This window comes from Copadichromis virginalis, linkage group LG20 (assembly GCF_057382275.1).
Source record: "Copadichromis virginalis isolate Kocher_CV1m ecotype Utaka linkage group LG20, C_Virginalis_male_GT1.1, whole genome shotgun sequence".
NCBI classification, from domain to species: domain Eukaryota; kingdom Metazoa; phylum Chordata; class Actinopteri; order Cichliformes; family Cichlidae; genus Copadichromis; species Copadichromis virginalis.
This window is the reverse complement of record NC_140637.1, coordinates 4,619,663-4,631,352: the sequence shown is the minus strand read 5'-3', so window position 1 is coordinate 4,631,352 and position 11,690 is coordinate 4,619,663. Positions and strand designations below refer to the sequence as shown.

The window sequence follows — 11,690 nt, the reverse complement described above, 5'->3', positions numbered from 1 at the left end:
TTTTAGCATAGAATAGAATAGAATATTATACTGCTGCTGACACTTTAATAAGCAGTAGAGGCTATGATACAGAGTAGAGTAGAACACATCTTGTAATAATTGAATTTAGGGTAAGAACTATGGAATACAACAGAATAGAATATCTCGTTAGACCCTATAACATACAGTAAGGACTTTAGAATAATAGCAGATTAACTATATGCATTTATAGAAAAGCTGCACTAGGATATATATATTTTTTGTCATTATGTTTTAGATTGGACTGGACTAGACTAGACTAGAATAGAATAGAAAATGTGATCATATGCAACACTAATTCTAGAGTACATTAAAGGTAAAAAAAAAAAAGAGAGAGACATATAACTCTTCAAGTGAGATGATCACAAAATTAACACAGTTTAATCCCATATAATTGCCTCCACTGGGCTGCTGTCCACTCCACACCTGCACATTATGTATTTGGAGAACTGGAATTATTTATTTAGTTTAGTTTAATTCATGTCGGGTAGAGTTAACAGTTATGCGTCCTGTGCATTTAATGCTCATTAGTTTTACTGTTAAATTCAGCTACATCTGAAGCCACAAGTTTGTTTATTTTTTCTCAGAACAAATATGAGTTTTGCTTTTAGAATATAAAACAGTTTTTTCTTTCCTAAATAAATGTGATGCTACAAAACTTTAATTTATTAGGGGTTATTGTCGTTTGAATGAAAATTACTAAGTTGATTTATTTTGAAATTGGAATTAACACGGAGCCATTTTGTTTAATTGGCTTAACACTGTTTAATTTTTCAACTTTTCATGTGCTCACGTTTGAATTTAATTGAGTGCCAAGACTCTACCTTTTTCAGAAAGGTGCACCGTTTCATCTGAACACTAGAGGGAGCAGGTCTAAAAGGAAAACATTGGGTATAATTCACGCTGTAATATCACTTTACAGTCTCCCACATTTACTTTCTTAGAGGATTAACTTTGTGTGAAAAACATTTATTTAAGGTTAAGTGTGAGAATGATTAAACTTACGCAATTCTTGCCAAGTGGTTCAGCTGACAGAGTCTGCAATGTGTGACAGGTAGCGTCTTTGTATCAGTGATTTGTAATACATCTCCTTGGTGACACCTAAACAATGGAAGCAGGTTCAGAAAGGGCTCACACAAAGTAAATTGGTGTGGCACAAACCCAGCTGGCAATCCCCTGCGGTACCATACCCCTGGTGAAAAGAGTCTCATTTATCTTGGCAAGGCTCAGTAGAGAAAGAGGCTGCTTCGAGCTTCTGGATTCTTTTACCCAGGGGCCAACAAATGGCGCCCTACAGCTCTGGGCTCATATTTCGCCTTCTTGGTGGCTTTCAGATTACGCCACATAGGTAGGAGCAGTTATGGAGCACAAGCCGTTTACTGTAGATGCTCTGACTTTCTTTGAAGGAAAGTTATGAATTATTAATGAACTGTTACAGTGACCATCATTATGAGATGCAGTAAGCATAAGTGGCAACAATTTCACAACTGTTTCAGGGAGTTTTCTTGCCATTGTGCATTTAGTGTGTGTTAATAATTTCATAATAAAGCATTTAAGTGAAACAAAATTAAAACTTCAGAATAACTTTTCAAACTATATTATTTATTACACGTTTCTGCAGACTTGTACATCAACACAAGACCTCGTCAGATGCGATACATTGCACATACAACAGTCTTACCAATGCTTAGAGCAGAGCCTCACTAATGTTACAGTAGCTCATTTACTCAGTAGAGGACCTAATTCACTACAACTCACGAAAAGCTGAACAAAAATCTCTCACACAGTTACACAGACAAAAACACAAGGACCAACACTATTCAGGAACTAAAGCAGAGATTGAAGATGAGCTGAACTGTGACTTCACTGGGACGTGCTGTCCCCTCCCTACGCCACAGACTTAGACCTTAGATGTCAGTGGTGTTTCTCTCCATCTTCTCTTTAACAGGGTAGGCAACCTAGTGTGGCGTATACTGTATGTGTGAGGATTATATATGAGCAATGAACACACAGAGGCCCAAGGAGGAAGACCAGCTCAGATGGGGTGTCTGAAGTTCTGGCCAGCAAAACGGGCCTTGTCGCCAAGCTCCTCTTCAATCCTAAAAGACAGTGATCATGGTTGGTTAAAGTGGACTTCCATGTAACTGTAAAACAACAACGGTAATGTGCATGTTTTTAGAAGGGACTCACCTGAGGAGCTGGTTGTACTTGGCCAAACGCTCAGATCGGCAAGGTGCACCCGTCTTGATCTGGGAAGGAATAAAGACACATAAGAGCAAGTCTGTAACATGCAAGCAACTACCTGACTAAGTGTAAAGTCAGCTTTGAAACAACAAGATATAGTTTTACCTGTCCAGTGCAGAGACCAACCACAAGGTCAGCGATGAAGGTGTCCTCTGTCTCTCCAGAGCGGTGGCTGACCATCACACCCCAGCCATTGCTCTGGGCCATCTTGCAGCTAAAAGAGAAGACCCAATAAGCCAACTAATACTTTTATGTAAATGAGTGGGATTGTGTTGCAGTGCTGTGGACACTCACGCCTGCAGAGACTCTGTGACGGAGCCGATCTGGTTGACTTTAAGCAGCAGGCAGTTGCAGGCTTTGTCAGACACAGCCTTGGAGATGCGTTTGGGGTTGGTAACGGTGAGATCGTCACCCACAACCTGGATGCTGGTACTGGCTGTGAATTTGGTCCATGCCTCCCAGTCATCCTGGTCAAAAGGGTCCTCAATGGACACCACTGTTAGGATAGGAATTAATGATTCAGTCAATAAAAGGCTAATCTGACAGGGTTTTTTTTAAATACAGAAACCTAAAACCTTAAATTGGTTATTCTCTTTGTTGGCCACTTGGTGGCAGCAGAAACAAGTTTGTAACTGCTCCGCTTTTGACGACAGTGTACAATGCATTTTGCAGATGCATGGCATGTATGATTCTCTGCATAGACATGCAGAGCATATCTATACATCATTCATGTGCAACAACTATGGATAGAGTTGCAACAGGGCATTATGATCTGATGAGGATTCAAATGTCATGGAGCAGTACTCACTGAATAAAACAAAACAAAACAAACAACGACAAAAAAGTATCTACTTAAAACTCACCGGGGTAATCTTTGACGAAGCTCCTGTATAGGTCAGCCAGCTTGTCGGAGGAGATGTAGCGGTTAGGGTCATCGGGAGACTTGAAGTCCAGATCATACTTGCCGCCCTTGTAGAACTCAGAAGCAGCTACATCCATGCCAATGACGATCTTATCGGAGTAGCCGGCCTTAGCGATGGCATGTTTCAGCAGCTCCAGAGCTGATAAAACAACATACAATAAAAGGGTGACTGCATTTGTCGACAATTAAATCAAAGTTTTCATTCTGAAAAATGAGTCACCACTGAAAGCTCTGCACAACTAGGACAGCTGCCATATCAGCACATTGACCTGACACTGGAGGCTCATGCTAGCAGTACTGAGTTGAGACCTTAATTTAGAAACCGTATGTCAACTTCAGCAGTGACATAAGTGGAGATACTTTCCTGGAAGCTCTAAGAATTCAATGCTTTCAAGACACACCCTTTAGGAATATTCAAGGTGTACAGTAACAACTTTTGACTCTAAATGTTTGCAAAGATAACCATTTACTCTGTGTGAAATAACTGTTATAGCTGATTACTTCTCTAACCTTCTTTGTTCTCAAGGATGTTGGGGGCGAAGCCACCCTCATCTCCTACATTGGTGGCATCCTTTCCGTACTTCTCCTTGATGACATTCTTCAGGTTGTGGTAGACCTCAGCACCAATACGCATGGCCTCCTTGAAGCTGCTAGCACCAACGGGCAGGATCATGAACTCCTGCATAGCCAGCTTGTTGCCTGCATGGGAGCCACCATTGATGACATTGAAAGCCTGAAAGGAAGCAGAGAGGACCAGCTTTTAGCCTAATGCAATCATGGATGAATACAATGACCCTTTGAATTAGATATTAATGGTCTATGAGGCCTATTGATCAATAAAGTGTAAAAGGCCTTGGATAATTGTGCTATGACGCTCACAGGAACTGGGAGAATGACTTCAGGATTGCCAGCCAGGTCAGCAATGTGGCGGTAGAGGGGAACGCCCTTCTCTGCAGCACCAGCCTTGCACACAGCCAGGGAGACGCCCAGGATGGCATTAGCACCAAACTTAGCTGCAGGATAGTAAACACAAATAATTCACAATATAATATATACTGTCAAGACATAGCTTGTGATGTTCTCCATTGTTTGTGGAGAGCATTTTTGGATTTTTGAGGTTTAGACACTGTTTAATTAAAATCTCCAAACACAATATATGCAATTCCATACTGAAAACTTTCAGGAGGTTACAAACAAATAACCATCACTGGAGCAGAAATACTGTTTAAATGGTCCTATGCACTGCCCAATATTTACCAAAAATATCTTTAAATATTTTTATTTATACATGTGTCCTCACAAAATATTGTAAAGTACACTGGTATCTTACACTTGTTTTCAGTGCCATCCATGTCCAGCATCAGCTTGTCGATCTTCTCCTGCTCCAGAACGTTCACATCCTGGATTAAACACAACATGACAGGTTTAATTGGACTGGGTGGGGAAAGAGGCTGAACTTAAACTGGTTTATTTCTAAATCAATAGTTCATTAGATCACACTACAAAGATGTTAGAGTAATCAAACCATGTCAGTTATTTTACTGAAGTTCTGCTAGTATAGACGGGTTTATAGATGCTTTGGGTATTGTTGGGTTTAGATTTTATTATTGTCATTTGTATTAGGAAACATTTAACCATATATTCTTAGAGGTGTATAATCAATTGTGTAGTGATAAGTTGTGTGATCTTTAACAGGCTACAGAGGCTTGATGTGTATTCCACTAGAATGCACACCCACATCCTGGGAGCATGGGAAGAGGTCGCATCTTGTCTTAATTGTTTTATGGTAGGATTAACGTAGCTACGTCTGTTCTAGTCTAAGTGCTTTTCTGTTTAGATGAACTGCTGGACTTCCTCACCGGGGGGGGGGTCTACCCTCTTCCTGACCAAGGATGTTTGCCTTCATGTTATATGACCCTTTGATCAGCAGTAACACACACACACACACACACACACACACACACACACACACACACACACAGTATTCTTTGTTCACATGTATACCTATGTAAGATGCTATATGTTAATGACCCTATGCATATTCATGTAACTACAATAAAAGGAGTGCTATGGGGAGCCTGGCTGAGAGTCTGACAGAGGTCAAGTGGTGGAACGACGCTTGGCTCCAGCCAGGTCTCCCTCATGCATGAGTAACCAGAGAACTTTGGTGCCTTGAGTCTTGCTTTTTGCTGTGTAGCAGATTGTCCTTAACGTTCCAGCAAATAGGTTTATACTATAGACCTATCAGGTATATCATGAGGTTAATGTAGAATTCAGTCACAACAAACTGTTCAGTGCATACAGTTATGCATTTCCCAGTTACTGCTACCAATAACACACTTTTGTGTTTTCATTTACTGCTGCATTTCTAACTTCTTAACACAATTCATTTGACACTAGAACACAGTTATATTAGTCAAACAATAAATGGTCCTACCTTGCTAACCAGTGCAGGTGCAATAGTTTTATTGATATGGTCAACTGCTTTTGAGACACCTGCAAGGAACAAGCAGACCATGACTGACTCAGACAGAAGAAGACCATGCAGAGTAGGCGAGACAGATGACCACAGAGCATCCAATTGTATGAGACAGTGTGTGAGTGAGCAATTAGTGGTAAAATGTAATTTACCCAGTGATTATTTTGCTCTTTTATTTTTTTCCCTTTATTCTTAGATCTGTGATCATCTGCTTGTGCCCGACGAGGTTAGTTTCCAAAAGCCAAACTCATTTTTCATGCTGCTGTGCACGGCAATATGTAAAGAGTCACTCCGTTACTCCACACTTTATTTACCTGGTTACATAATGCAGGGGCCAAAAAATCATTTATATATTTAACTGCTCTTTTGACTCCTAACAGGAGGGAGAGAGATGTAGGAATCAGAAATGAAGTAGTAAAAGATGAGGAGCGAGAGAGCAGAATGTAAAGTGGAAATGGCACAAAAGATTGTAAAATAAATAGAGATGTCTTACCTTTGCCCATGTAGCGTGTTTTATCATTGTCACGGAGCTCCAGAGCCTCATAGATGCCTGTGGAGGCACCGCTGGGAACTGCAGCCCTGAAGAGACCTTGGAGACACAGAGGACATTTCACATTTGTTACTTTTAAGTGCTATTTCACGTCACAGATATTCAACAAAAGATTGCCTGGACTTTGACATATGTTGAAATCTGATTTCACCATTATACCATACTTCCTGACTTTGGGTTTGTGCTTTCTACATGCTGTCTTCACAAAGAGGAACATGTTTGTTAGGACAACAAGTGCAGAGGAGGGGCTACTTGGTACACAAGGGACAGCAGTGAGTATCAGCTAAAGGCGTCTCCTGCTCCAAAATGAAATAAACCATGTTGGGAGGAAGTTGTAACGGCTGTGCTGCAAAATCTGTGATGTAACAGGCAAAGCCAGATGGCCAACTGAGCATGTGCAGTGCATCTGTGGGATGATAGCAAGCCACACCCATATATAAGAGGATAGCCATTTCAGATTCACCCAAGTGATTGGAAATTGGAGCAGAGCAAAAAAAATCTATTCAGCTTGCTCAGTGAAGCGGCAATGATGGTGTGAGTCTGAGGGGATTTAGGGCTTAGCACAAGAGGACACAGCCACTGTCAAGGCAGTGAGTTCAAGCTTAACGAATCATCTGCATCAAGACATCACCTGGATGCTTTTGGGGAATGCTGCCAAATATCCAGGTCACATTATTAACAGCTTTCTGGCTGAACACAATAAAAAGGAGAGCCGTAGAGAAAAGCAATGAATCAGCAAATCTTCAAGTACCTACAGTAAAAGTGAATTCCTTTTTTTTTGTGCCAACAGCCCATCACACAGATGGCATGATGGGCAACAAGCATAGTGGGTTATCTAATATGACTGTGAAGCTGGTTACATAACAGTGCAAAAACACATCTCGGTTACTATGACCGACATACTCTGGGTGCAGCACGCTCGCTTTGGTCTGTGCAGTTAATGATGTCAAAACAAGTCTGGTGGACTTAAAAGGGCCCAAGAAGAATAAGGGTGCTATTTACAGTAAACTGGAGCACGTAGCAACCATCCAAAACTAATGAAGAGACAGAAGGGCAGCAGAAGAGGGCAGACAATCTATTCAAACCAGTGCATTCAAGGCAGCGTAGCCGGCTTCACACATTTCCGTGTCAATGACCATTCAGGTTGCTTCGTTAAAATTCTCAGGACATTTCACTGGGTTGAGCTGTTCCTTTATTTGAGCTCTTATAACAGAATAGCTTGCCAAAAAAAACTTCAAACCCTTGCCAGGCCCTTTAGTTAGTTAAAATAAAATTGATCTCAACCTCCAGCATACGTGTGGAACAGTGCAGCGTTTGGATGCTTTATGGTCAACAGCTTAACTATCTTAACTGGTACACAATAAGGAGAGGGACGTGAACTGTAGATTTAATTTCCCTGACACCTGTACTTTACATAAAATGAAGATTCAACTCAACTCGCTGGTTTGCCAGAAGCACCTACTGTATGAGCTACAACTGCTTCCAAACAGGAACCATTACAGTAACAGAGCGCTGCAGAGGCAGTGTGACTTTACAGGAGCTATTTTCACACATCCATCATCTGATCTGATCCAGCGAGGGCCACTCGGAAGACGGCAACAGTGTAGGTTACCAAGTTGCTGGTCTGACTGCCTAAATACACACGTTAGCAGACAATAATTTCATGTGCAGGTTATACACGATTTCAATTTACCTGTTAAACACATGCATTTGAAAGTGGGTTTATGAGTCCCCCTTTTACGTCACCAGACTTCCTGAAAGGATTACTCATAAAATGTGGTCCATCAAGAGGCTACAAAGCCGGCCTAGACTGTGAGGCCCCCTCCACCATGCTTTAAAGCTGGAATAAGGATTTTGTATTGGGTGTTCATCGTTCTTTAACTCCTAACGTGATATTTTTGCCCAAAAGTTCAACTGCTGTCTTATGTGCCAACAGAACATTGTGCCAGAAGGGTTGTGAAACATGCAGGTATGCTTTTGCAATCGTCAGATGTGGTTTTTAGCAGGTTGTAGAGATTTTGTACATCTTTATTCATAAGGTGGGGGCACCACTACAAGCCCCACTCAGTCTCCTTTCCTTACTTGGAACAGTTGTTAGGAAAACGTTTTGCTTACTTTTTCCAGCATAGCCTATGAGTCAGTACTCATACTATAATATAGACATGACAAGTGCAGCTGTTTGCATGTGGTTCACAGCCAAAGGCTTCACAATGTCTTGCATTTAACTGTAGATGCACGTTAGGTTGTGAGCCGTGCCACCACTGACTAGAAGATCAGGTTTTACAAGCTGCAAGGTATAAAAGAACCTTTCTCTTCTTAAGCCTTTAATTCATATAAAACGAGTCCAAGAAAGCATGTAGTTTATCCATACAGTACCTTTCTTAGTGTAAAGATCAACTTCCACAGTGGGGTTGCCACGGGAGTCAAAAATCTCACGAGCGTGGATCTTCAGGATAGACATGATTCTGGATCTGCAGAAGAAACAAATGTAAGAGGGATTAGTGTAGGACTCCTTCACAGGTCAAGCAGACGGGCCCCTTTAGAGCTTCTACTTACGAATTAAAGCGTTGAGTAGAGAGGTGGCAATAAACTTGGGATACACGGCGACACACTCACAATAACAAGTAAATAATCTGAAGATGGATTTCAGAGAAAACAGCAATAAATCTTCTCGATGGTTCTCTAATTAAGTATATGGCTGTGCAGACCACCTAAACTGATGTGTACTGGCTGCGAGGGCAGAGGTAATAGCAGACAGGCGTGGCTACTGCAGTGAGGAAAATCTGTATGGGTTCCTTTAGTTTACTTATTACATCAGACTATAAAACAGCATTGCAAAATGTTTGCAAAAAAAAAAAAAAAATCCCTGTACGTGACAATAAGAGAGTGACCTAGCAGAAAACCTATTTGACTTCTTTTTGTTTCTTTTGCTTTCACTGCAATGATATTACAGGCACGAGATGTGGTCTAATCTCATGGAGCCTTTCATTATCTCGTGAAATTTCAGGAGCAGAGGTCAGAGAAGGTTTTAAGAGAGACTGTTTGCCCATGATGCCTGCAGCACTATTGATTTACATTGGTTTTATCCAACGTGGCCCAATTCCAATTATTGCCTTGCACATCTGCACATACTGAGTGCCTGAATGAACTCCCGAGTTCAGCCTGGAAAGCTGTGTCAGAGTGCAGAAACAATGGAAAATCCTCTGTCCCCAGAGATCTGTGTGGAAATTTACCAGAGGTGACAGTGATGAAGCACAATTGCATGCGCCTACAAAAAATCTTTAGGTACATAAAATCATTTATATAACTTCTGGGGACCTTTTGACTAACCAAATTAAAGATTTATGCCATTTTAAATAGGCATAAATCTGGTAAGATTTCCTGTGTTTTACCAGCATGTTAGGTTTTTTTTTCTTCAAAGGTTAATATTTCTCGAGTTACACAAAATGCTATCAACTGGATAATCCATCAATTATCATCCATCCTCATGCAGGCTAAATACCCTTTGGGTTCTTGACAGCTAGTCATATAGAAAGTATATTTGATATGACTTCATACATTTTAGCCTTCTTGGAGCAAATAACTAATCATCATATTTGTAGCTACCAAAAATTCTGCAATATAATAAGCAGTGGATGCCACGTGAATAGCTAATATTTGGTAATCTTGCTGTTTTTGGTGCACGGTCATTGCAAACTCCGGGAGCGAACATGTAAGATGAGAGTATAATGGCACCTGGAGAAAAATGAATAATTAAGGATTGAAACTTGATGTGTGTTGCAAGCCTCCTACATATACACTAGTCTGAAACCTGAAAAAAACTTTTAAAGCTGCATCAGTAATCTTATAACCTACCGAGTGAGTGATTCATAAAAATACTACGAGGCTACAGAAATGACTCAAATTGACTTGAAGGGGAAAAATGAGACATTAAAGGTCGTGTAATCCTGCTACACACGGTAATTTTCCTTTACTCGGTGGACACACCTCCAGTCTGATGCAAGCAACTGGTAACTTACCCACAGCCTCAGTCAGCGTAGAATGCTTGAAGTGGCGCACGTTTGAGGTTATCAGGCAAAAACAGCCCTAAAAGTGATTCTTTAATAACAAACAGCAAACACAGGCTGCAGGAAGCTGGGCTTGCAACATGACGCCCTGTTCCTCCACACACTGCAGCTCTAAATGGACAGACATCTCGCCAGCTGACGGCAGTGGTTTAAAAATAGACAGTGGGCTACAAACTGCTCCAGCCTGTGAGCCACCGACCCATCAATGGGGTTTAATGAGTAGGCGTATAAATGAGAAATAAGCGCCCGAAGTGTAAGCTAACACAAGGACAAGACTTCGAGGATATCAAGGATGAAGAGCACTCTTTAGACTATGATATGAAAACTAAAAAACTTTATATTAATAAACGCTGTCATTAGAATAGGCCCTTTAAATCACGAACATCATCATAATGACTTAAAAGTATGAATAAAAAGCCAAAAGAGATTGAAATGAGTTACCTTTCCGGCCTAACTGTGTGCAAGGACGAAGCTGTCTCTCTCTGGTGCGGGCAGGCAGAGAAGGCGCTCGTGACGCTTCGGGTTGGATGATAAGCGAATGGAATCAGGAAGAAACTGAGAAACGGCGCAACGCCATTGGCTGGAGCTCACTCACGAGTGCAGACGGTTGCGAGAGGCGACGCACGTTCACCACCGTCAGGAGGCAGACCTTGAAAATGAAGAGGATGCGGATTTGTTTTAAAACCTCAGCATCACCTTAATAAAATCAGCATGTAGACAGTCAACGATAAAGTGTGCGTTTCTAATAGAGATGTCTATTGGGAAATTTATTTTTTATTTTTTGCGAGAATGAAAGAGTCGGTTGCAATGCGGAAAGATGACGCAGAGATGAGTACGTGCAGAAAAGCAGGCAGGGATCTCCGGTGGGGTGTTTCGCTGCTGGACACGTCACTTACGGTCACATTTCCTGGCAACGACTTTTCCCCCACAAGGATTTCATAAATGAATGGCAAATTTGGGGCGCATGCATTTTACACAAGACCCAGTCCACAGTGAGCCATCGTGCGGGTTACAGAGACTGCAGCAGGCACCTCAGAATAGAAATGGTAATTCACCATCAGGGCTGAAAGTCTTCTTACTTAACTATATAGAATTTTTTGAAGATTTTATTAGTCCTGGCACTGAGTTAGAAGGTGTAAACTTGGATATCCACAGTATACATTTAAAAGATTGGCTGCACTAGTTATCAATATCAAGACTGCAGTAATGAATCACGGCATGAATGAGTGAGTACCGGGTTTCCCCCACACGTCTGTGCTGTGACTCCTCGTCATTTCACGACGTGGGTTCATGCAGCTGCGCAGTGGAGGGAATGCAGCACCCATGACAGATCAGAGCGTGATGGTGAGAGCCTGCTGCAGTGACCTTGAGACGGTCAGTGTGGCACTCATGTGCAAGTGCGCCATCTGC

The 11,690-nt window shown here is 41.5% G+C and overlaps 1 protein-coding gene across 3 annotated transcripts; it reads right to left on the bottom strand.

Moving 5' to 3' along the window:
- Positions 1-1,599: 1,599 nt before the first annotated feature.
- On the bottom strand, positions 1,600-10,805 carry eno1a (enolase 1a, (alpha)). Of its 3 annotated transcripts, none has more exons than XM_085442836.1 (12): positions 10,722-10,805; positions 8,590-8,684; positions 6,157-6,252; positions 5,978-6,036; positions 4,515-4,584; positions 4,064-4,197; positions 3,695-3,917; positions 3,126-3,323; positions 2,557-2,758; positions 2,368-2,476; positions 2,209-2,267; positions 1,600-2,117 (listed from the first exon to the last, which is right to left on the bottom strand). In XM_085442836.1, the coding sequence occupies exons 2-12, from the start codon at positions 8,672-8,674 to the stop codon at positions 2,054-2,056; spliced, it is 1,299 nt and encodes a 432-aa protein (XP_085298962.1). In that variant the 5' UTR covers positions 8,675-8,684; positions 10,722-10,805; the 3' UTR covers positions 1,600-2,053. The 3 variants fall into 3 exon arrangements, with proteins under 3 accessions (XP_085298962.1, XP_085298960.1, XP_085298961.1); XM_085442834.1 differs by lacking the exon at positions 5,978-6,036 and adding an exon at positions 5,622-5,680; XM_085442835.1 differs by lacking the exons at positions 5,978-6,036; positions 10,722-10,805 and adding exons at positions 5,622-5,680; positions 8,770-8,920.
- Between the last annotated feature and the right edge of the window lie 885 nt (positions 10,806-11,690).

Bases quoted from the DNA above. Each gene is read 5' to 3' on its own strand.
- eno1a (XM_085442836.1), bottom strand. From the start codon at position 8,674: ATGTCTATCCTGAAGATCCACGCTCGTGAGATTTTTGACTCCCGTGGC. The intron at 6,037-6,156 runs GTAAGACATCTC...CCCTCCTGTTAG, and splicing joins AACACGCTACATGGGCAAAG to GAGTCAAAAGAGCAGTTAAA. The intron at 4,585-5,977 runs GTAAATAAAGTG...TGTTTAATCCAG, and splicing joins CCCCTGCATTATGTAACCAG to GATGTGAACGTTCTGGAGCA.